Genomic DNA, 25,358 nt, shown 5'->3' on the forward strand with positions numbered 1-25,358 from the left:
GTGCCACAGTTTGACAGATGTTTGAAGTTGGAAATGTTCACTGGAAATGTTGGTCAGTTAAAGCAAAACTAAACAAAGCCTCAATGCAAAGTCGTATCATACCCTCAATGAACTATGAGTGCAGAAGATGACAGCAGCACAGTAACAGAAGACCAGTGGTGATGGCAACTCACATGGCAAACTTTTAAGGGGAGGCTCAGCCTGATACTAGCTCCTAATATGAAGGACAAAGATCCCTCTGGTGATCAACAGACATCAGGAGTGTGAGGTAGTGCAGGAAGGGATTGCACTGTAATCTTTACCCTCGATATTATCACATTTCACTTTCATCTACTATTGTATCATAAGCCTAACTTACACAGCCAAGTTCCATAACCTTGATTTAAGATGTGACAAAGACCTGTGGAAAAGCCAATAGAAAGACAGTAACTACAGACAGACCTAAGACTGTTCCCACAGGATTTGCTGGTAACTTATAGATTCAAGATGAAATAAACCCATCAACAAGTAAAAACATAGAATCATAGAATGGTAGGGGTTGGAAGGGATCTTTAGAGATCACCCAGTTCAATCCCACTGCAGCTGGTGCTTAGGTCAGGTCGCATAGGAACATGTCGATGCTCTCTAAAGGTCCCTTCCAACCCCTACCATTCTATGATTCTATGTCCAGGTGGGTCCTGAAGACCTACAAGGAAGGAGACTGCACATTCTCCCTGGGCAGCCTTTTCCACTGCTCCCTCACCCTCACAATAAAATAGTCTTTTCTTATATTTAAATGGAACTTTTTATGTTCCAGCTTCATCCCATCACCCCTTGTCCTGTTGCTAGCTATAACAGAAAAAAGGGATGCTCCAACCTCCTGACACCCATCATTTATACATTTGTAAATATTATTAAGAATCCCCACTCAGTCTTCTCTTTTCTAGACTAAACAGCCCCAGTTCCCACAGCCTTTCCTCGTATGAAAGATGCTCCAGTCCCCTGATCATCTCGGTGGCCCTGTGCTGGAATCTCTCCAGAAGTTCTCTGTCCCTCTTGAGCTAAGGAGCCCAAAACTGAACACCTCATTAAGTATTAACATAAAACACCTCAACATAAAACACAATGGGGAAAAAAACCCCCAAACATGGCGCAAAGAGCAAGTGTCATCAATTGCTGTTTGGATTGTCACTGTTGGAGTCAGTTAAACGTGTCAACTCATTAATTAGGAGCACTTGCTCCATGAGGTCAGAGAGAGTGACCTTGTACCTCCAAAACAATGCTAGTCCAGCCAGTAGTGTTTTTTGATGTGTTGATTTAAAGGTATTGTTACAGCTTAGGGGGTGGTCTTTTTTTCCTTTTTTCTTCACTGCTACAGATCATGAAAGGAAATGCAGAACTACATAAAATAACATTCCACAAATGAACACCCAGAAATCTTCCATAAAAATGAAATTCAACACTTACTGTGCACACATCAGGCCAGTTCTCAAGCTGACGGAGCACTGCTGTGCTAAGCTCCTCCCAGTACATTTCCTGGTAGATCTGAGGTATCTTTGACACCCAGACACCACTACTGCACTTGTTCAGAATCTCTTTTATGCGACTTTGAACTTCACTGACATGACTAGCAGAAGAGCCAGAGGCAAAAGTATATGTCTCTGCAACAGATGCATTCAAGTTATCTGTTAAACAAAAATACAGCCTTGAAGTAAACACAGTCTTATTAGCAGATGATTACATACCTATCTAAAAATTAAACATGAGAGCTGCCAGCAGAACACCAACTCTAAAGTGTGGCTCTCTTGTTCAGCATGGAAGTTTCAGTCGCTTTGTATTGGGCATTTAGTAATTGACCTTAGGTCACTGTAGTTATTTTCATGAGATTACAAAAATAACTTCCGAAGGGATCCTGGAAATAGCAGCAGAACCCGCAGCCACATTGCTACTGAGAGGCTGCACTGAGGTAGGGTCTCAAGATATACACAAGAGAATTTCTTTATGAATAAAATCAAAACAAAGATAGAGCAGAACATCCAAGGCTGCCCTTCTAAATTCAGACAGATGTACAAAACAGACCAATGATTTGTCTTGCATTCTAAGATATGTCCTGATGTAAAGTGTGAACCTAGCACACAGCCTTTCTGTGCTACTGCATCTAAGGAAGCTCTCCATCAGAGCAAGAAAAGAGAGCTACTTTGAAGAGTCCAGCTACCTCCGACAGTTTTATAAACTCTGTGTAGGAGCAAGGCAGCCATTATCCCAGTTGGAGGTTCACACGACTAGCTTGCTCGCTCCCTTGTCTCCTCTCCCCCCTTTGGAGGTGTTTATTTGCAATCAGACCTGAAGCTTTATGAATCAGCTTGACTGGTCTCAAAGAAAGCAACCATCATTTGACAAGCCCATCAACTGCACAACTGCTGAGAGGCACACAAAAAGGTGTTTTCTGGACAGCAAGTTAGGGCGCTGCTTACTCCTGAAAGCCAGGATTTCCCTCCTCTACACTAGATCCCTACCCTGGCAGTAAAGTTACGCTTACTCCTCCTGTTTCCAGGATACTCATACTAGCATTGTGATTAACTTACTTGACACTCAGAAGGACTTTCCTAGAAGACAGAGAGGCAAGCAAGTAAAAGACATACATTTCTCCAGCAACACAAAATTAGAGTGAGAAGAAGGTTCACTCACAGAACTTAAGTTTCTCATCCAAACCTAACTGTATACAAAACAAATACTGAAATGGATTTTTGTTATGATGACATTCAATCTAAAGTGAGTAGCTGACAAACATGTTCTTCATGGGCAAATATACCATTTGAATCTGTGGAAGAGCTTCGGGACAGGTGAACTTGCAACTCCTTTTGAAACCGTGGTGGGGTAGTTAATCTCTTCTCAGGCCTAAAATTGAAAAGAAATTTGCTTGAAATCATTCTCCTGGCTCTGAATAGCATTCCATTAGCTTACTAGACATATACATAAAATAAATTTCACCTGTTTCTAGCAGGCCTCCTGCACGAGATCAATACTCAAAATGAATTGGCGTGGGAGACAACCGCATCAGCAGTAACAAGACATATCACAGAATCATAGAATGGTAGGGGTTGGAAGGGGTCTCTAGGGACCATCTAGTCCAATCCACCTGCAGAAGCAGGTCCACCTCCATCACATCACTCAGGAACACATCCAGGTGGGTTTTGAAAATCTCCAGAGAAGGAGAATTCACACTCTCTGTGGGCAGTCTGTGCCAGGGCTCCCTCACCCTCACAGTAAAATAGCTTTTCCTTGAGTGGAACTTTTTGTGTTTCAGTTTTTGTTCATTATCCCTTGTCTTGTCACTGAACGCTACAGAATAAATTATCACTCCATCCTCTCGGCATACCCCTTTTAAATACCCCTTTTAAATACCCCTTTTTAATGAGGTCCCAACAGGTCATTTCTAGTTTTTTCTTATTATTCTGATTACTGTCAGGAACAAAACACAGAGTAAAAATAGACTAGCAAAAGGGAAGCATTTAGGCCTAGTAACACAACTGATGTTCTTAGGTTTGATATATTCAGCCTTGCTGTTTGGTCTTTTACTGAACATGATTATGCTCACCTTCTTAGTAGTCACATCAGAGTCTCCTGGAAATATCTGGCTTCAGAAGTGAGGGAAATGCCTAAAGCTACACAGGAATGCAAGGTCCTTTTGTGGATGCTGTTGCAGCAATTCCTCTCTGAAGTGTTCCGCCCATGGAAAGGACACAAATGTCATGCTTGCAGGTATTCTGAGGCCCTCAAAAAAATAACAGCTTATATTGACAGCACAATGGCTTCCTGACAGTGACGTGGTCACGGAAGTGTGTAGCTCACTAAGACTGCTTTGGAAAGAACCAGCTATGGAATAATTACTACACTGCAAGCAAAAGGGAGCAAAAGTTGGACAAAAGAGTTCAAAAAGCAGGACCAAGCACCTGCCAAAGACCAAGCACACCCAATGATGAACTACAGTGGAGAGGTCAAGAAGACAAATGCACCAAAACAGCTCTCCACAGAAGAGTGCGAGTTTGCTGTAAAGATCAGGCACCCCTAGACCACCGAAGCCACTGTATACACACTGAGCAGGCTCTGCAGATGGTTACTGCCCAAGGAGCCATTAAGGAGATTGGCCACCTCTGAAATTCAGGGACAACTCTGGAGGAAATCACAAACTTCACCAGCTGCAGAAACACCAAGGGGGGATTTTCCCAGCCTCAGCTTATTAGAAGGCAGGATAGAGGTCAAGTATGATGCTGAGGCTAGCAGGAACAGGAAGTCAAGACCAGCACAGTACTAAGGTAACCCTATGTGCCTTCACACTGACTTCTTATTGGAGTAAATCCACAGAATAGAAAGAGGCCTCTCACATTCACACCTCATCTAAGAAGCATCTTACAAGATTTAACATGAACTTGTTTTCTTCATTTTTTTTCTGTCCCTATAAGGTGAAACTACTGCTCCTACATCAGTCGTGGGCTCTTTCTTGTACCAAACATAATATTTCTGTTCTGTTTTGTGTCCCACAGCAGCCACTGCCCAGTGCAGCATTTCCAAAGCACGAGAGGTATGTTCAGAAGTGCTGACAGCAGATCAACCAGTACATCTTTGAAACACAAGTGGGATGAGACTCAAAAAGTATGAAGTCACCCACAAGAATCCCAACATCCATTCACACCTTGTACTTGGAAGAGTCTTTCTGATACTCAACAACACATCACCTACCTCAAACTACCTTCTGGGCACAGCTCAGATCCCCACACAAAGCAGCAGCATAGGCTCTTAGAAGATGTGCTGTGACTGGCCTCACAGACACTACAAGAAACCCAAGTTCCCACCTCTCTAAAAATATATTTACTGGTATAGACAACTCCAAGCTGGATAGGTACCCAAGGAAAAAAGTCCCCTTAAGCCAAGCAGACTCAAGAGACAACCACTATTGCCTGGCAGCAAGCAAAACAATCCCGTGAAATAGCCTGTGGGTAATGGAGACTGTCTTGGTACTGTTGCCTTCCAGTAGGAACCCATAAGCTGCCACACATCATTTTCTAGCACCTTAAGCCACATATCAGGTGACAACAGATTACATGAGCACTCTGTAAGCCAGCAGGAACTGCAGCATGGTCTCAATGAAGAAGAAGCAGATGTTCCCCTCTCAATCCAAGCCACCTTCAACACCTTGCAAAGGAACTGGAAAGAGAGGACTGATGACTCCCTTACACTATAAATGAAAGCAAACTGGATTTGGGATCCTCGTAGTATTATGAGACTTCATGTTGTATCTTCCTATGCTTCCTGCTGTTCAACAGCTTCTCATGGAACGAAGTGGTGCTAATATCAGCTTTGAGCCCAGTTATCTTCAGTTTCAAGCCCTGCAAACAATGATCTTGTGATGCACTGCTTGCTCCTACAAACCATGGTGATCTTATTTCTCCCAAGATAGGCGAAGGGATGGAACACAGTCAGACAGCAGCAGGGCCACCTCAGGCTGGTGTGAGCCCAGGATTTCTGGACACGTTGCTCACAGCTCCACTCATTTGCACACTCATTTGTTTGGAGGTCAGGACCTCCGCACTCAAAGAGGCTTTACATCCTGCAATTCCCAGAGCACAAACAACTGAAGTAGCTCTAGGGGCAGCAAGGACATCAGACACCAGAAACAAAAGCAGAACAGTTACCAGAAATGAGCATAGGGAAAGCTTCAGAGAGGAATAAAGACGATACACAAAATGGAGCACACTCCATTAGGAGAGACAGAATAGATTGGACATCCACCTAATTTTATTTCAAGCATTACAAAGCTTCAAGTATTACACAGAGAGGCATGTCTTAAGTCACTCTGACCTTCCGAGGGTCTCAGCCTCACTCCTTTCATGTGCTACACACAGGACCTCTCTCTTCCCTGGCCTCTACTTCCAAACTTCTCAGGCTCCTCACATGGCCACTGTAAGTTCCTCCGGCTTCCTCACTGTTCCTGCCATGCTCTCACCCAATGCAGCTTTAAAGCCTGTGGCTCCTGCTGCCATCACCACCCACCTCATGAGTCCTCCAAGTTTATGCCTGCCCATATCCAAACAGCTGCTGCTACTGCCACAGCCCCACTGTGCACAGACAAAAAACATCTCCTGCTCTCAAGAGGAACCCTGCCCCAGAGCCAAGCCCCAGCAGAACCATCCAGCAGCAGTGAGGCTGCCTCCCCTGCCACAGGACACCTGCCTGCTCCACCAGCATCCAAAGAGCATGACCAGCAGAGCTCCGCCACAGTCAAGAGCCCTTTCCAGCAGGAAGGCCATGTCGTTTGTGTCACTAAAACACAACACACTCAGGCATAAGTGCTGAAGTGGCTGCAGCTCTCATGAGTGCTCTCAGCGCATCCTCATCTCCCTCTCTAGCCCTCAGGCCCCCGACACACAGGGGACTCAGGTGGGCAGTGGGGCAGGATGCGCCTGCTCTGCCTGGGTCTGCCAGCAAGAGTAGGCACCACAGCCAGATTAAACTGTCGCTCTGCTCCGTGACACTCCTCATGCCATGGAAGCTGCACACCACTGCCAGTTCCATGCAGCGCCAGGCTGGCTTCTAAGCCAGCCCAGTGACCCACAGAGGATTAACACCACAATCACAGCTCCAGCAGACTCAGCACAGCCACAATGAGGGAACAGCAAACGCCGCCTCGCCACCATCAGCTGATGGCCCAGGGTGGACAAAAACAACACAGAAAGAGAAATGATCGGGCAGCAACTGGGTAAACCACCTGGATTACAGAGGCTCAAGAGGGACTGAAAGCCACCACAGACCACTAACCCAGCAAAACTGCAGCTCTGGCCCTGCTTGCTCTTCACCCAAAGGCAGCCCGGCAGCTGCACACTGAAGAGTCACAAACACAACGCTGCAACACACAGGTTGGGCAAGAGGTAAAAGAGCAGCTTTCTGCAGACAACCGTGACCCTTGGCACACAGTGTCACCTGCACACAAACCTCCTTCTACCTTCTATAGTGCTGGCCACAGTAGCCCCATCCTGGACCTGGGAAACAGCGACAGCCCCATCCTGGACCTGAGAAACAGCGACAGCCCCATCCTGGACCTGGGAAACAGCGACAGTCCCACACATTCTTCCTTGGGGTGACACTGTCATGGTTTGACATGAAGCTCTTTCTGGTAACAGGGAAGCGGCTACAAAGATGGCTCCCGTAAGAAGTTGTTTGAAACTCTCCCCAGCTCTGAGCCAGACTCACTTCTGGGGCTGAGCCAGAACACCTCCGCGATCACTTTTTAAGAAGAAGCCGGAAAAGGAGGTTTCTTCCTGTTCTTTTTTTTTTCTGCCCTTCCTTCTTCTCCAGTTGGCGGTGGTGCAAGGAGTGGGAAGGGAGAGAGAATTAACCATGTGGACTCCAAAGTCAGTGAGGGAAGAGAAGAGGAAGTGTGCTGGAGCAGAGACTCCCCTGTATTCTACAGAAAGGACTGGTAAAGCAGAGATTTGTTTGCATTTTGTTAAAGACTCTACATCAGGGGCAGAGGCTCACTTTGTTCAAGACTCTGCACCAGGGGCAGTCAATATAGCCAGAGGAGGCTATTTTCCATGGGAGGGACCCCACATTCACAGATGCTGTAACTGTGGGGAAGAACCCGTGCCAAAGAAGCTCATTAAAATTATGCCCAGAAGAGGCTGTGTCCCATGGGAGGGACCCTGTGTCTGCAGAAGCTGCAACTGTGGGGAAGAACCCGTGTCAGAGATAGCCATTAAGGACTGCATCCCGTGTGAGGGACCCTGTATCAGTAGAAGCTGCAGCTGCTGGAATAAGCCACACCAGAGAAGTTCGGTAAGGAGCAGGGAAAGAATGCAAGGATTCGCCCTCCTCTGAGAAGAGGTGGTGCCCATCTGTGAGAGACTGACCACATCCCCCACTCCCTGTCTCCCTGAGCCGTTGATGGGGGAGGAGGTAGAGATATCGGGAGCAGTGAGCTGAGCCCAGGAAGAAAGGACGGATGGGGGAGGAAGATCTTAAAGTGCTGGTTGTAATTTTCTCATCATCCTACTCCCTTTTTGCTTTTTGTTCCGCTGTGTTTCTTGTAGTTCGTAGAATAAACTTTCCTACTTTGCTCTCTAAGTCAAGTATTGGAGTCTGTTTTGCCTGGAACTGTATTGGCAGTGAGCCCTCCCTGCCTTTGTCTCAATCTACAACATAGAATCATATCATAGAATCACAGAATGGTCCTTGGTTATCTTTTTTCTTCCCATCTCGCTGAGGCCTCCACCAATCTAAGGAGGGTGGGGGTGGATGGGGGGTAGTGAGCAAGACTCTCGTGGTACTTCGTTGCTGGCTGGGCAAAACCATGACAGACACCTTGGGCCAGATTTCTCCCTGGAAGACATGGGAGCTGGCCAAGAGCTCAGGGGAGCCTCAGTAGCGTTCAAAAAGGCAAAGGGTTGCTCCCGGGTCCCAATCCACATTCACACATCATCTTCTTCAAGGGCAAGTGTCTTGGATTCACACACCCTCACATGTCCCGCCAGCACAGTGGTGTCCAAGGCTCAACCACACTGCACTTCACCATGCCCAGACACACACACTGACCTGTTGACAACAGTGACATGCCTCTGCATGGGAATGTCTTTAGATGTTCCACTCCCAGTGGCTGGAGGCAAGATAGACTGGGCACTCTCCATAGTGGGTTTTACCACTCCACACGCCACTCCTCTGCCTCGTGGTGGGCGAGGAACAGGCCTCCTGTTGCCTTCTTCTGGCATGTTCAAGGACCTGGGCTGTCGCAGGGTTCCTTTGGGCTTTCCTAAAGAGTTTGCAGATGAACCCATGAGCAGCAGTCATCTCCCCAACCCAACGACACTTCAAGCACAGTAGACAATTCCCTCCAGGGAGTCCACACTCTTCCATAAGACAGTTAAGAAGGATTCTCTCAGTCACAGTGGGCAGACTCTCTGCTATAGCATCGTGGTTTACTCCCAAGCACTCACACACCTGCACTGTATCAGGGAGAGACACAGGAGAGCCATCTCCTCTTATGCTCTCAGAAAAGCCACACACTTCTGAGGTGCCACCACAGGTTGTGTCTCAGATGGAACCCACATTCAGGCTGCTTTTTAACAAGAGCAGCGGTAGCTCCCAGATGTGGAGAACATGCAGCTCAATTCCCTATCCCTGGCCACCTCCTGCACTGCTTCCCAAAGGGTTTCTTCTTCTCTACCCTGGCTTGCAAGCATCCTCCCACCAAACTCCTACCACTTAGCAGAGGGGACCAAAGAACACCTGCAGAGGAACTTGCCATGCTGGCCTTCAAGCCACACTGGCATCAACAAGCCCCTGGTCACTTCAGCTTCCCAAGTAGAGGCAGGGCTGTTGCTGTGATTGTGAGACAGTAAGAAGCAGCAAACCCTTCATTACAGACAAAAGGGGAAGACAAATTGCAAGGCCAACTGTTGCTCCCAGCTGCCAACTTACAAGCAGACAGGCCTTGCTTGGACCTGACAGCAACACGGCAACAGCACAGCAGTGAGGGAAAGCTGACCCACAGGCTCTGAGAAAATTACTGAAGTAGCTTATGCAAAGGGCATGAAGGTTCAAAGAGCAGTTAATGGGCATCACCACTTTCATAGCACCAGCTCACTTGCAGAAGCAACAGAAGCTGCTGAAACAGGTACAGGTAACACTAGCAAAGCTCCTTCTCACTGTCAGGGTATGGCTTATCCCTGACACTACACAATGGGCCAAGCTCGGCCTCAAGGAACTCATTGCCAAAGGCTTCCTTCAGGCTCACTGACACACTTCTCACTTGTACCTTAACCACTTTTCTCACAGCAGCACAAGCAGGTGGAAATGAAGCCAAGTGTCCTCCAAGAACTACTTTTTCAAGAACATTCACATTTCACATATGTGTTTGAGAAGGGCTTCCTCATAACTATGTTGCAAATACCCTTGTTAGTAACACTTCCCACACCCAGGAACTCTTCACTGGGACCACACAACCCATGTTCATTAGTGACACACACTCACGGTGAAGACTTTTTCCCCAGAGTTGCCCAGTTCTTTCACAAAGGCTCTACAGCTCTACAGCTGCCTGGGGCTTACCTGCTAACACAATAGGAGATGTGTTCTTTAGTCTCATCTGGCAGTTCACTTGCCGTCCCGTTTTCCTTTTAGAACTCCTCTGTCGGGCCACTAGTTGAGCAATTGTCGCAGTCTCGCTGCAAGTAACAGCATGGCAAATGACCTTGTTGGAGTAGGAAGAAGACAGAGGGAAAAACAGTCAGTGACGCTCAAGCTCATCGACAGCCCACAGGAGTTGCAACCATTTCCATGCATGTAACCACTGGGTCATGCAGGCCTACAGGCAGTTCAGAAAAGGCTTTGGCAGTAGAGACCTTGGAGACTCCTCTCTCTCTTTTCGCACTGCAGACCAGAAATCAGCAAAGCAGATAGTCAGAGCCTTTCCATCACCTTCCCACATTAGGCTGCACCTCACCATGGAGCAGTCCTGTTTCTCACTTCCACCTCACAGGCCCACCATCCTGTTCTGCCTTGCCAGGAGCTCTGGCTTCACTTTGACCCTGCAGAATAAGGCTGCCTCTGCCCTCCTTACCAAAGAAACATCCTGGCTGCCTAGATCACCTTGGAGGAACTGGGCTGGCCCTCAACATCCTGGCTTTGGGTAAGCCCATGGCCACCTCCCTGGCCTCCTTAAAAGCTTCTTGCCATGATATCCCCTTGCCATGTCTCAGCAATGCTGCCACAGGCCATTCCTTAATAGATACAGGAACCCTGCTCTGGCAAGCCCCCAGACTGCATGCTTAGTGAGCATTTTTGTCTGACTAAGAGAGGTAAGAAAAGAAAGGTAAGAAAGAGAGGTAAACCCAAACTTTTGGACCATTCAACTGCTAACAGCCTGCAAAAGATGTGGGACAAGTACTCCTCCAGGGCTCCACAAAGACACAGCCAGCTGCCCAAAAAGCCTCAAGTGAAAAACAGGATTCTTAGAAGCTCTTTCACATGGGTCTCAGCCATGTTTTGTGGTGGTGGTTCAGGCTGAAGAACAGGTCTTCACACATCACTACCTTCATAACTACAGCCCTCAAGAAGCACAGGTGTTGACAGCTCAGCACAGGAGAAACTGAAGGACTTCAACATCATCTCTGAAACTGAGCAAAAAGCAGTTCCAGAAAGGAGGTTTTCGCACACGTGAGGCAGGGCAACCAAAGCAGAAAAATCAAGTGCCAAAACAAAAAGACACATGTCATGGTTTAAGCCCAGCAGTGAACAAAACACCACACAGTCACTCATGCACTCCCAGTCCCATGGTGGGATAGGGAAAAGATAACCAAGGACCTTGTGGAAAGAGGACAGAGATGACTCACTGCCAATTATGTTCCTGGCCAAAACAGACTTGACTTGGATTAAATCAATTTTGTTTTCTTCCCTACCATTAACAAAAAAACCCACAAAAACCAAAAAAAACCCACCCCACAACAGAGTAGGATGATGGGGAAAAATAAAAAATAGGCTGCCAGCCCTCTAAGGCAGCCTTTTCCACATCACTCCCATCTTTCTGGGCTTGGGTCCCTGCTACCCATCTCTACCTCCACAGCAGCACAGGGAGGCAGGGAATGGGGGATACTGTCAGTCTCTCACAGATGGTCTCTGCCACTCATCACATTCTTCCCCTGCTCCAATACAGGGTCCCTCCCACAAGACACAGTCCCTAACGAATCTCCCCAGTGTGAGCCTTTCCAGAGGGCTACAGCTTCTCACAAAGAGTCCTCCAGCATGAGACTCTTCCGTGGCAGCAGAAATCCAGGCACATTTTGCTCCAACAGCACCTCCCCACAGAGTCATGGTCCCTCTGGGCACAGCCACCCCTTTGCTGTGGGGTCCTCTACAAGTTGCTGGCAGATCTCAGCTCCACTATTGCCCTCCAAGGTTTGCAGAGAGACAGCGGCCATCTCACCACAGGATGCAGGGGGGATCTCTGCTCCAGAACACCTTCTCCCCTCCTCCCTCACTGATATTGTGATCTGCATGGCCACTTCTCTCTGATCCCACTCCTTCCACCTCCTCCACACTATAGATTTCCTCTTCTTAATGCTGATTGCAGAGATGAATGATTGGCCTGGCCTCGGCCACATGCAGACCCAACTTAGAGACAGGGGTAGATTCAAGCAACTTCTTAGAGGAGCAGCCCTTCCCCTACTATCAAAAAACCCCACCACACAAGCCCAATGCAAAGCAATTGCTAAGGAGCAACAGCTCGCTTGAGAGCAATCATCAGTCTCCCAGGCTGATCCAAACAGCCCAGGGAAATAAGAAAAAGAATGACAACACTAGCAACAACACAACACTCTTGACTTCTAATAGTGCACTCAGCTTGTCCTTCCCCTCCTCTTCCTCCTCCACTGCACATCCAGTACCTGCATTAGTTGGTTCACCCTACAGCCACTGGAGACAGGTTTTCTCCTTCTAAGAGGGAGAGCTTTGCTATCTGAGGAGCTCTTGATTACAAATCAGACAATATACCCACTGCATAGTTAACACCTATACAAAAAGCATACCATCAATGTCACCTCTGCACCAGTTAAATCCCAGGAATCACAGAAAAATTGAAGCTGGAAGATACCTCTAAAGAACATTTGCACCATCTCTGGTGAGAGCACCATTAACTAGACATAGTTGCTCAGTCAAGAAAAGGATTATCTTAAAGGATGGAGACTTTTCAACCACTCTGGACAGCTTGCTCCAGTGTTTAGCCAGACTTCTTGTAAAAAAAGTGGGGGTATATTAAATGTTTAAATGTAATTACCTGTATTTCACTTTTCTCGTGTTGTGTCCAGTGAAAAGACAAGAGATCACTGAGAACTGGAGATGGAATCTGGCTCCAAATTTTTCTAACCCCTCCAACAGGTATTAATACACACAAATAAGATCCCCCTGAGCTTTCTCTTTCCAGAATGACCAGTTCCAGCTCTCTGAGCCCTTCATCAAAGATGTTCCAGTTTCTTCCCCATCTGCATGGCATTCACTAAACTTGTCTATATCTCTCTTTTTCTGCGGAGCATGGCACTCGACACAGGTTCCCAGATGTGGTCTCAATAGGGCTGAATAGAGGGGAATAAGCATGCTGTCAACCATCTTCCTGATGCAACCCAACATGCCATTCATCTCTTTGGCTGCCATGGCACATTGCCAGCTCACTGTGAGCTTCATGTCCTCCAGAAACTCCAAGAATTTCTGCCAATCTACTCTCCAGCTTGTCAGCCCCCAGTCTGTACAGGTGCACAGTTATTTTTCCCCGAAGTGCATGATTTGGTATTCCCTGCGCTGAACTTCAGAGGGTTCCTGTTCAAATTCTCCAGCTTGCTAAGGTCCCTCTGAATGCTCCCCCTGCCTGCTCCATCAGTCCCTCACATCCTCTACAGATTTGCTGAGGATGATCTGTGTCCCATCATCTAGGTCATTTATGAACATGTTACTATTTCCCCAGCATTTATCCCTGGGGCACACTACTGCTGACAAGCCTCCTGATGGGTTTTGTGCCACCTACCCAGTCATCTCAGTTCGGAAGAGTATTAGCTTGGCCACATAAGATTTCTACTTCATAAATTCATACTGACTACTCCTACTTTCACTCTTGTCTTTCACATGTCTGGAACAGCTTTCTGAGATTAATTGCTCAATCAGTTTCTCAGAGATAATGGTCAGGATGATCAACCTGTCACTCCTCAGACCCTCCTTCTCATCCTGCATCTGAAGGCAAGGATGTTGATTTCTTCCACTCCTCGGGAACCTCCTGCAAATCACCATAACCTTTCCAAGACAATCAAGAGTAGTCTTGCAACAATACCAGCCAGTATCCTCAGCACCCATGGGTGCATTGTAACAGACTTGTGGATTTGTGCATGTCCAGTTAATTTAAATGTTTCCCAGCTGAATCTTCCTCCACTAGGGGTAAGTCTTCTGTGCTCTGCACTTTTGCACTGATCTCAGGAGCTGATGGCTGGTCTTAACAGTGAAGACCAAGGCAAAGAACGTCATCAGTGCCTCAGCTTTATCTGTCCCCATCATGATTCCTCATGAGGCCCATATTTTCCTTAGTCATCTTTTTGCTGATAATGTACCTGTAGAAGCTTTTCTTACTTCCCTTCATTTCCCTTTCCAGTATCAGCTCTATATAGGCTTTAACTTTCCTAAGTTCACTCCTACATTTTTGGACAGTGCCTCTACATTTTTTCCACCTTGCTCAACTCTGCTGCTGCTTCTTGTGCATGTGCTTTTAAAGGTAGAGATAGGTCAGAACCTCCTTGTTTATCCATGTGTGCCTCCTGCAACCTCGTTCTTAAAATGGTCACTTAAATAAGAGAGAAACTATGTCATACTATGAAAAGAAACAGACTGAGCATTACTTCATCTTTGAGGTGAACCTGAAATCCTTAACTCTTCACCCTTTCAGAGATGTCTGTGAAACAACCTGTATTCCACTTCATTTGCCTCCTTTCAAACTCCAAAACACCACCAGCTCATGGTCACTGCAGACAGGGCTGAAACCAACCTTTACATCCTCAACCAATCCTTCCTTGTTTTATGAATCAAGTCCAGCAGAGCATCTCCCCATGAGCTCATCACTTGTGGCAGGACATTGTTGTCAGCCCACCCCAGGAACACCCTGGATTGCTCATGCTTGGCTGTTGTGTCCCTCCAGCAGGTAGGGCAGTGGCTCAAATCCTCCACGAGGACCAGGTCCCGCCAAGGTGAGGCTTCTTGCAGTCAGCAGGAGGCAGCAGTATCTGCTCTATCTACTGCTTCTGCCTGATTAGGGTGTTGTAAACAGGCAGCCACCGTGTTGTCCAGACACTGCTCTGTCTTCTACCCATAAGCTCTTTCCGTCTCCTCATCCATCCCAAGGCAGAGCTCCAAGCATCCCCCCTGATCTCACACTGCAGGGGCTCACAGACACTCTGCCTCCTCATCGTTCCATCATTCCCCAGCAGCCTGTGTCCATCCACAGCAGCATCACAGCTGTGTGAGCTGTCACAACAGCTCTCCATAACCCCAGTGAGACCACAGTCCTGATGAGTGCACAGACTCCCAGTATCTCTTGGTTGTGTCTATGTTATGGGCAGTCAAGTACAGGCCCTTCAGAGAGGTGTCTAGCTGAGCACAGGATTACCAGCTGCTAGCAGACCAATGCATGTGCATGTGTTCTGCTTTCTTGCCCCACTATCCTCAAAGAGATTAAAGGAAGAGTCAAGTGCCTTGGCAGCCTTTTTGGAGGTCAGAGTACTCCCAGAGCCAAGAAGAAAGACTGGATGACTGTTATGCTCTTGCAGCATACTTGTGTGGACTCTGAACTATGATCTCAGCTTATAATGGAGCTCAAATATGTCAGAGAGACATGAACAAAAGGAAATGCATTATTCTGAACTACTGATTCAGAAGTTCTATGCCCAAGTTCTATGTTCAGAAGTTCATGCCCAAGTTCTATGTCAGGAAGGCATGTGAGAGCAGTTCCAGCTAGTTACCAGCCTACACTAGTGCATAGCCACACTTGCCACTCTTTGCTCACGTCTGACCAGGGGACACTCTGAACAGAGGTAAAAGGAAGATCAAACAGCAATGCAGGCTCAGTCTTTTATCTCTCCTGCCTCCTAGGTGTCTGCAGAGTGCTTCCTCTCAGTTGCTCAGTCATGCAGAGCACAGTCTGCACTCCTAAACCAAATCAAGTCCTTGTCAACTACCTCAACTCTTGTTAAGCAGTTTTCTTCTTTTCCACTTCCTAAAGCCACATTTCATTCTATCCTTACAGAGAAGGCACTATGTCTAGTGCTGTCCAAGATTCCACCTGGCCCTCAGCATACATCGTATTAGAGGATAAGCAAGGCTCTCAAGGGAATAGGAGGATACCAGATTACATCCTGAAAAGCCCTAGTTATAAACAGATGGCCATCTGCCAGGGCCACCATGAGGAAGCATAAAATTGCAGCATCACAAATATTCCCAGAGGCACCTGCATTCATGTTGCTGGTGTAACTGCAGACGACGCAGGCTTGGAGCAATGGGACAAGAATCCCAAACTTAGATACCTGATGCAAAAGAAGAAATTGTGACAATTTTAAAAATGCAGCAAGGGAACTTCTTGCTTAAAACGAGACATATATCTAGACATCAGCACAAAACCTGGGACAGCTCTTGTGACACTTTTCACAGTTAGCTAGGAAGACCTAGTTCCGAGTAGCTAAATGTCATCCCAATACAGTTGAGCCAACAAGTGAGCTCACCCTTAACTCTTGTCTCTCTATATCTGCTGTGACAGCCATATACTGTGACAAACATCTGCTAGCTTTCTCTTTTCCCACAGTCTACATAAGACTTCAGGAACACAGACATGGCTCCAATGAGGGAAAGGTTTAAAGCTCTTCATTCAACTAGATCATCTTTAAGTCATGCAGCTATGGCAATCATCAAGAGAAATGTTGTTTCACTCAAAACCAGGAACTCCACTCTATTGGACAAGGAGGCATGTGGTCCTGGCAAGCTGCTTCCAAGCCAGCAGCCACAGGAGACACAGACTAGTGCAGCAAGGCCAAGGAATAATGGATAACTCTCTCACCACACTAATATTCTCTGCTGAGCTTTGCTCGACCTTCTTGACCTCTGCAATGACTCCTTGCTCCTTGCTAAGCTGAGGCATCACAACTCTTGTATAAAGAAACCACATTTGCGTAAGCTTTTCCTCTCTTTGCCAAGTGTTCACATTCCTGCAGCACTGCAACTCATGACAAACAAGAATGCTACGCCCAAAGCAAGCACTGTCAGGCTTATAAACAGCACCTGCAACAGTTTAACTGCAGGAAAAAGATGATGCTAAACCCTCACATGAAGAGATGATCAGAACACACACACAAGCTAATCCTCTTTAAAGTCCCATGACAACCCATCGAAATTTCCTCCAGAGTTAGAAATATTGAGATGGGGACCAGGACCTCTACAGACACACAAATTAACTTTCCAACCAGAACCGCTGTTTCTGGGAAAATGCCCTGCAACCTTCCGTCTTTTGCAAATACAACTTCCCAGTCAGTTTGCAGAAGTGAAAAATATGTGATACTTGCTCTACGCTACAGCTTCCACTTCCCAGCATTAGTGGGCCACAAGCAAGCAACTGTATTTCTCTCAGAAATCCGTGGCACAAGCAGAGGTGAAATTATGAATCATCCACATTTTACAAACACAAAAGCCATTTCTGAACTGTACCTGATTCTTACCTCTCCCATCTTTTTCCCTTCCATTCTGACCACTCCTGGGATGCTCCGCAAGTAGCCTTCCAGTGTGCCATATCCTAGGTGCTTGAAGGGAATCCACTCGCCAGTCAGGGATTTGTATTCCCCCTGAAGCTCTGACAGAGGTATGCCATTTTTGAAGGGATGAAGAACAGCTCGCAGTGTTTTTGCAATAAGTTCAGGCTCCTGCATCTTCACCTATATCCCCTCAATCCAAAAGGAAAAAGTATTTTTACATACACAGGCTAAAAATACCAGTTTTTACTATTAATCCTCCCTCCCCAAACAAGCAAAGATTCAGCAGTGCTGCTAGGTAATCACAACATATCCTGTGTCCAGAAGAGGGGCACAGCTACCAAGCAACTGGTCTGCATCACTGCATGCAGGGCCAGAACTTCTACCAGGAGTGGGGCAGAGACTCACTGACGCCCCACCTTGGCCCCCAGTGCTCCCTCCCCTCATGCCCCATGGACACATTAGGCAGCTCACGGTCCACCCTCCCTCACGCAAACCCTGAACCAATGCCCACAAGGCGCATCAGCTCCACCATGGAAACAGCATGCATCCAGGCCATGCCACATCTTACCCACAGGCGTATGATGCCTTGACTCCACAGACCTTCCTCTTCAGAGAGAAACCCAACAGAAGTGAAATCTACTCCATGCAAGCCAGGGACTGCATGCAGCAGGACTGCCATAGAGCAAGTGCCAACACCACCCCATCTCACCACCAGGAGACTGCCTTGTCCACAGAAACATGTGCCCACCACTGCAACACTGGTAAAGGCATGACAGCTCCACAGGTTCATCTCCAACTGCACCTTTCCCAGTGTCACAGGCTGGCAGAATGCTGGTGAAATGCTTCAGGAGAACGAACCTGACAGCAAGAGCTCCTGCCCTCGGTGGTGCAGAAGGTGTTCTCAAAGTGGGTGCCAGAAGCCCTAAAGCCCTGCCACCCCCCTCAGCGCACCTGCCTGTGCATGCTCAGGGCTTCCCCAGGGCCAGTCAGATACGATCACAAAACACCAGCAAGAGCTCCAGGCACAAGTGCTGCTGAGCAGGCTCTGCGCTCCTGGGAAACCCTTCTTCTCACAGACACTCTCTGCAGAGCCACTCTCCACACAGACACCTCCACAGCACCGTTGTGGACAAAAGCCGGATGAAGCTCTCACACAACTCAGAAGCAGCCCTGCTCCCAAAGCCTCTGCTGCACACAGGCTCCAGTCTGATCACCGGGCACGCTCGTGTGCCTGAGAACACCAAACACCTCACCTTCCCCCCACAGCAACCAACGTCCAACACAGGCACAGTCAGCCCTCTGGTAAACAAGCCTGGTCCACGCTGCTCTCTGCAGAAGCAGTCCCTCTCTCCTCACCCTCTCCCTTTTCTAGGGGAAATCCCCTGCCCAACACAGGAAGTCCAAAAGGAAAAGAAATCCCGACTCTCAGCACATTGCAGATGCCACACATTTCAGTCTACACGCAGACACTGTCTCTGCTTTGCTGCACCCAAGTTCACAATGCCCAACCCAGCTGCCACACAAGGAGGTGCAGCATTAGGCCCTACTCTTCACTGCTCCTTGAATGCCTTTACTTCCAGTGCACGCAGCACATTACTAACCTGATCACGTCCCCGTGTGTGCACCCATCTATTACACACAGATACACCCACATACTGACACCTATACAGGTAGCACTGCTCATACATATGTTTACACATCCACAGATCAACAAGCTACTACACACAAGTGCTTTGCAGGAACAATCTCAGTATAATTACTCAGCATAATTACTCCTACAACAGACTTCCATTTTATGTCTCGGGGACAGGGGGGCTGACCATCACTGAAATCAGCTCAGACAGTGGATCTCCAACAGGCTGGAAGCTCTCAGTGACGCTCAACAAAGGCTGTGCCTGTGTGCAGTCCAGCTCACAGGAACAAAGCTATTCCAGCTCCTCAGTGCAGCAATTCCTGCCCTTGTCAGCCCCGTGTGTTTCACTGACTGATCCTGGAGCAATCTCTACCACAGCTGCCCTCACAGCACCCCTGCTCAACTACAGCCCTCAGCATTACTGCAGCCAGAACAAGGAGCACACGCTGAACACTTGTGCACCTCCAGATGGCAATGGGTGGCAGCCACGCTGGGCATTTGGATCCTTCTCTCATCCTTTTAGAGACTCAGTAGCTCATGAGCAGAGCTTCACAGGATGCCCTGCAAAGAGTGAGAGTAGTTGGTGGTCACCTGCCAGAAGGAAAAGATCCATGAAATTCATATCTCCTCTGAATCCACTCAGTGTCACGGGGATGTTATGTGCTAGACAAATACATAAATGGTTTAAAGTTTCAATTGAAACTTTAATACTCAAACTGAAACACTCAAATATTGAGAAGTATACTAAAAAATTTCAGTTTTACCTGAAATTGTGTCCCAAGTCACATGCATAAAAAAGATGGAAAGGTCAATAGGAAGCATATTTGGGGCCTTTTTCTCTTGTCGTCCTCTTAAATAAGATACACAAATTATTTCTTTAATATGGCTCTTGAAAATTCTCTTACCTGAACTTCCTTAACTTACTCCTCAGGAAAAATGAACACAATGTCCATTACAGCTGGACAAAGAGTGACAATGAAGAAAGCTTACAATAACTTGTGAAAGTAGTTTCAAAGTTGATTCAAAAGAAGAATCTTCAATTAAAAAAAAGAAAGAGGACAGGGAAGCAGGGCAATCAAGTCACCATCAGATTACCTCTACAGCACACCAGTACTAAAGAATTTACTTCGATCACAAACAACAAACAGGATATCACAAAATACATCCTCCTAAACTATATCATGGGGAGCTATCATGAGGGCAATTCACTTAGTTAAACGAGATGACAGATAACAGAGTACAAAGATTAACCTGAATGCACTCTTCAACTTACACCTGAGCGATGTTCCTATTCCTACAGCCAGCAATAATGCAAAAGACTTGCAAATCTCTAAGGGTGACAAACAGCAACACGCAGATACATTAACAGAAAGTTACATGGCTCAGAATGCTTTCTGAAGCTTTTTTAAAAGCTCTTTCTTTTCTTTTTAGTGATCAGCTTCTGTAAAGTTCGGCCGTTCAACAGTTGGGACGTTCACCCGGCGGTTCACTGCCTCCAGGTGGGAAAACACCTCACTGGAAACCGCCAGAGCAGCCGCTACCACTGAATCACGCCACTTGGATCGAACCGGTCTTCGCCGGCATCTGAACGCAAACTTTTTTCTCTACGCTTGAAGCGGATGACCAGCCTCCAGTCCCAAAACAGCCTTCGCGCTGCAGATTACTACTCGGGCTAACAGAAAAATCACTAAAAAATTATAAAGATGTGAGGATCGCTTTCCCGCCGAGAAGGATGAACTCCCCAAAAGCTATACTTTTAAAAGACTATAAACACAACCTAGCGGAACGCGAGTTTCCCCTGAAAGCACAAAGCAGTCACTAACCCTCTGAGGTCGGGCCACTTTCGCGTCACGACGGAGCCGCCGAGGAGAAACAGTCTCCCGCTGATAGGCAGCGCCGCGCCCTCCGCACTGCCTCTCCCCACAGCCCGGAAGAGCTTACGCCCGGCGGGCCTCCGCCGTTTCCTTGTCACCCCCACCTCAACTCAGGGGCTCTCAGACACCAGCCGTCGCGGGCCGGGCCGGGCCGGGCCCAGCGCCGCCGAGTCCGCCGCGCTGTGAGGCGAGCGCGCGGCAACAGCCACCTCGCGCCAGCCTCGCGCCCAGCGGGCACCGCCCCCCCAGGCGCGCCGCGCCGCGCGCACGCGCCGGGCCGCCGCCTCCCCCCGCCCCCGGCGCCCGCCCGCCCCGCCCGGCCCCGCAGAGCGCAGCGCTGCCTCGGTCCGGCGCGAGGGCGGCAGCGGAAATCACTGCCTTCAGGCAAAGACCGGGAAACTTAAGCGCGTCTGTTAGGCGCAGAGCGCAGGTTTTAAATTAATCCACTCAACTACCTCAACTTCCGAGTTCTGAAAACGGCACTGGTTTAATCCTGTACTTGGGTCTCTCTGTTGACACCAGTACAAGGCTGTTGCACTGGCACACTCTCCACATAGGAGGGGCTAGTAGGTACCTGGGCGTCACCTGGGCCTTGTCTGCACTGCCCTGAGGCTGTGGGAGCTGCTCAGGTGGGCCCTGCCTGCCCAGCCTGTGCCGAGGCAGCTGCAGAGCTCATGGAACGGTAGGGTTTGGAAGGGACCTTTTAGATTATCCAGTTCAACACCCCTGCTAAAGCAGGTGCACCTAGGTCAGGTCACACAGAAACATGTCCAGGTGGGATCTGAAATCCTCCAGAGAAGGAGACTCCACAACAGGGCAGCCTGTGCCAGGGCTCCCTCACCCTGATACTAAAGAAGTTTTTCCTTAAGTTGAAGTGGAACTTATTGTGTTGAAGGTTTTGTCCATTACCTCATGACCACACACTGGACACTGGGCAGAAAAAAGGGATCCCCCAACCTCCTGACATCCACCATTTAGATATTTGTAAATATTAATGAGATCCCCCCTCAGTCTCCTCTTCTCTAAACAGCCCCAGTTCCCGCAGCCTTTCCTCATAAGGAAGATGCTCCAGTCCCTTGATCATCTTGGTGGCCCTGCGCTGGACTCTCTCCAGAAGTTCCCTGTCCCTCTTGAGCTGGTAAGTCCAGAACTGGACACAGGACGCCAGATGAGGCCTCACCAGGGCAGAGTAGAGGGGGAGAAGAACCTCCCTTGACCTGCTGGCCACACTCTTCTTGATGCCCTTGGCCTTGGCCACGAGGGCACATTGCTTTATTGTCAATCAGGACTCCCAGGTCTCCCTCTGCAGAGCTGCTCTCCAGCAGATCGACCCCCAGCCTGTACTGGTGCATGGGGTTGTTCCTTCCCAGGTGCAGGACTCTGCACTTGTCCTTGTTGAACCTCATGAGGTTCCTCTCTGCCCAACTCTCAAGCTGGTCGAGATCCCGCTGAATGGCAGCACAGCCTTCTGGGGAATCAACCAGTCCTCCCAGTTTGGTGTCATCAGCCAACTTGCTGAGGGTACACTCTGTCACCAGGTCACTGATGAAGATGTTGAACAAGACTGGCTCCAGAACTGATCACCATGGAACTCCACTGGCCACAGGCCTCCAACTTGATTCTGTGCCATTGATCACCACCCTCTGGGCTCTGTCATTCAGCCAGGATCCACCTCACCATCCACTCATCCAAGACACACTGCTTGAGCTTTCTGATGAGGATGTTATGGGAGACAGTGTCAAAAGCCCTGCTGAAGTCAAGGTAGATGACACCTGTTGCTCTCCCCTCATCTAGCCAGCCAGTTAGGCACTCATAGAAGGCTATCAGGTTGGACAAACTATTTCCCCTTGGTGAAGCCATGTTGACTCCTCCTGATAACCATCTTTTTCTTCACATGTCTTGAGATAGCATCCAGGATGAGTTCCATCACCTTTCCAGGGATGGAGGTGAGGCTGACCAACCTGTAGTTGCCCAAGTTGTCCTTCCAGCCCTTTTTGAAGGCTGGAGTGACATTGGCATTTCTGCAGCCCTCAGGCACCTTGCCTGTCCTCCATGATCTTTCAAAAATGATGGAGAGTGTTTTAGCAATAACATCAGCCAGCTCCCTCAGCACTCGTGGGTGCACGATTTGTGGGTGTCCAGCTTGTCCAACAGGCCTATAACCTCATCTTCATCCACCAAGGGAAAGTCTTCCATTCTCCAGACTATCTCACTGTCATCCAGGGACTAGGCTTCCCAAGGGCTGGCTTTGGCAGTGAAGACTGAGGCATTCAGTAGTTCTGTCTTCTCTGCATCCTCTGTCACCAAGGCACCCTCCGTGTTCATCAGCAGCTTCACGTTCTCCCTAATCTTCTTTTTGCTACTGATGTATTTGCTGATGAACAAGCCCATCTTGTTTTCCTTTACTTCTCTTGCCAGTTCTAATTCCAAAAGAGCTTTCTCTTTCCTGGTTTTGTCTCTTCAAACTCTGGCAATGTTCTCTTACTCTTCCCCAGCAACCAGGCCCTTTTTCCAGCTTACATAGATTTCTCTCTTCTCCTTTGAGTAGATCCAGTAGTTCTTTTTTTCAACCATGTAGGCCTCTTGCCTCCTTTTCCTGATTTTCTGCTTGTAGGGACACATCAATCTTGGGCTTGGAGGAAGTGGTCTCTCATGGGCATTCCTAGCTCCACGTGGCATGTCTGCATGGGCAATGCTGCATACTTGAAGTCTTTGGATCCCACAGGTTCATCTTAAGTTGTATCCTCTGGCATTTCAAACACGTGGCTGATCAGTGCCCCACGACAGTGGCAGAAGATGGTCACCAGCTGATGTTGTTAGGCCTCGTGGAGTTGGATATATTACCCACAGCCAGTGATAGAGAGCAGTCCCTCACCATCCTTCCATCGGGGGCCCTGCCTCTCTGGACCTCAACTCTCTTCTCTGCAGATGTCCACCAATGACAGGCAGCTGGAGGCAGCATTAGGTCAAGCTGCACAATATTGGATTGGTGGAGGACTGCCAAAACCACGTCAGGCTGGCCCCACAGAGGGAGACTGCAGGGATGTATGCCAGGATGGAGGTGGAGATGCTGAATCTCACCTAGGTTCTGCCTGCAAAGGGCTTCCAATGATGACTACTGATTATGTGATAGACGCTGATGTCTTTACAAATAAAGATGCAGCCATGTGGCTTAGGAGGACCATGGTTTCACAGATCCATATTATGTAGCAAAGTGGTTTGAAGGACCAATCAGAACTTCAGTTATCAACAAGAGCTACCTGAAACTGCAAAAGTTTAGAAACAATGTAGATTCTCTTGACCTTTGCTTGGGCACCATAAAGTTGGAATTAATCAGACATACAATATATGATGTGAGAGGTGTACATATTAGAGTGAGTGTGTAGTAGGTGAATCGAGAAGTCTCTACCCTCTGAGTATCTCAGCCAGTGGGAAAGGAGAAGGGTGACGTGGTCAAGAAGACCCGCCTGGATATGTTCCTATGCGACCTGATCTAGGTGAACCTGCTTCTGCAGGGGGGTTGGACTAGATGATCTCTAAAGGTCCCTTCCAACCCCTACCATTCTGTGATTCTATGATTCTATGATTCTATGATTCTATGATTCTATGATTCTATGAAAGGAGACTTTGTCCTCCAGGAAGCCTGAGAGATCCTGCAGGGGAATGCCCCAGTGGACACTCCCATTATTCTGATAAAGCAAACTTTTACAGGCCTTCTCAGCCGCCTTTGTGAACACTGACCTCTGGCCGTGGGATTTTCCTTACACTACCACCAAGATTTGGTGACAGCCTTCTAGCAGAACCATGACAGCCTCTAGAGACTGCTTTGTGACAGGCCCCAGTATTCTCTGAGCAGGATTTTTTAGGTCCTTCACACATGAAAGGTCCAATGTTTAATACAAATTTTACTAATGTGAGGCTATTTGTATTTAGAAGGGTGATGCAGCAACCATGGTGTAAGCATGTGGTGTAAGCACACATATTTCACAGACTATTGCATTTTCAGTCTACTATGGAATCACAATATAGTTTCAAATCCCATTATTGGTCTCTAGAATATGCTTACTGTCACAATGCTGTCTGTCCCTGATTGCCAGGAAGGTGTATGTGGGCTGCAGCCAGCTCAGGGCTGGAGCTCTGTCTTTAGAAGTCTTTTGTTCATTGTCTTTGACATTTTTGTACTTACCATTGGGACAAGACACATATGCACTCCTTATGCTGGTCAGCTTGAGTTTATTGCCACAGAGTCTGCCACACGAAGTCTGTGTCATGACTTTTTCCACTTCATGTCTGTATGCTTTTATCTGTAACTTCTCAAGGCCTTCAGTATCACACCAGGCCTATATTTCTCTCACTGTATCATTATGCTAGTGCTGCAGGTATTTCATTTCACATCATAGAACAGGTGCTTCCAGCTGTTCTGTTTACAAATTATGATTTCATTGGACAAAGAAAAGGAAAAATAAAACAAATAGCTATATCAACCATGGATATTTAGCTGTCACACTGAAAACAAAACAAAATTGCAGGCAGCTCAAGAAAAGCTCATACAGAGCAAGC

The 25,358-nt window shown here is 47.8% G+C and overlaps 1 protein-coding gene across 4 annotated transcripts in view; it reads right to left on the minus strand.

The window, feature by feature from the left end:
• TDRD7 (tudor domain containing 7) overlaps positions 1-21,014 on the minus strand; it is a 48,635-nt gene extending 27,621 nt beyond the window's left edge. For 2 of the 4 annotated variants that reach the window (XM_062018727.1, XM_062018724.1), the window contains exons 1-6: positions 20,748-21,014; positions 17,259-17,471; positions 10,078-10,219; positions 8,569-8,782; positions 2,792-2,877; positions 1,447-1,664 (exon numbers count right to left, since the gene is read on the minus strand). In XM_062018727.1, the coding sequence (XP_061874711.1) occupies positions 1,447-1,664; positions 2,792-2,877; positions 8,569-8,782; positions 10,078-10,219; positions 17,259-17,465 (867 nt within the window). In that variant the 5' untranslated portion in view covers positions 17,466-17,471; positions 20,748-21,014. Of the gene's footprint in view, positions 1-1,446; positions 1,665-2,791; positions 2,878-8,568; positions 8,783-10,077; positions 10,220-17,258; positions 17,481-17,859; positions 19,412-20,747 lie in introns of those variants that run through there. The other 2 variants (XM_062018725.1, XM_062018726.1) reach the window with 2 other exon arrangements.
• Positions 21,015-25,358: the final 4,344 nt, after the last annotated feature.

This window comes from Colius striatus, chromosome Z (genome assembly GCF_028858725.1).
Source record: "Colius striatus isolate bColStr4 chromosome Z, bColStr4.1.hap1, whole genome shotgun sequence".
Lineage (NCBI taxonomy): Eukaryota > Metazoa > Chordata > Aves > Coliiformes > Coliidae > Colius > Colius striatus.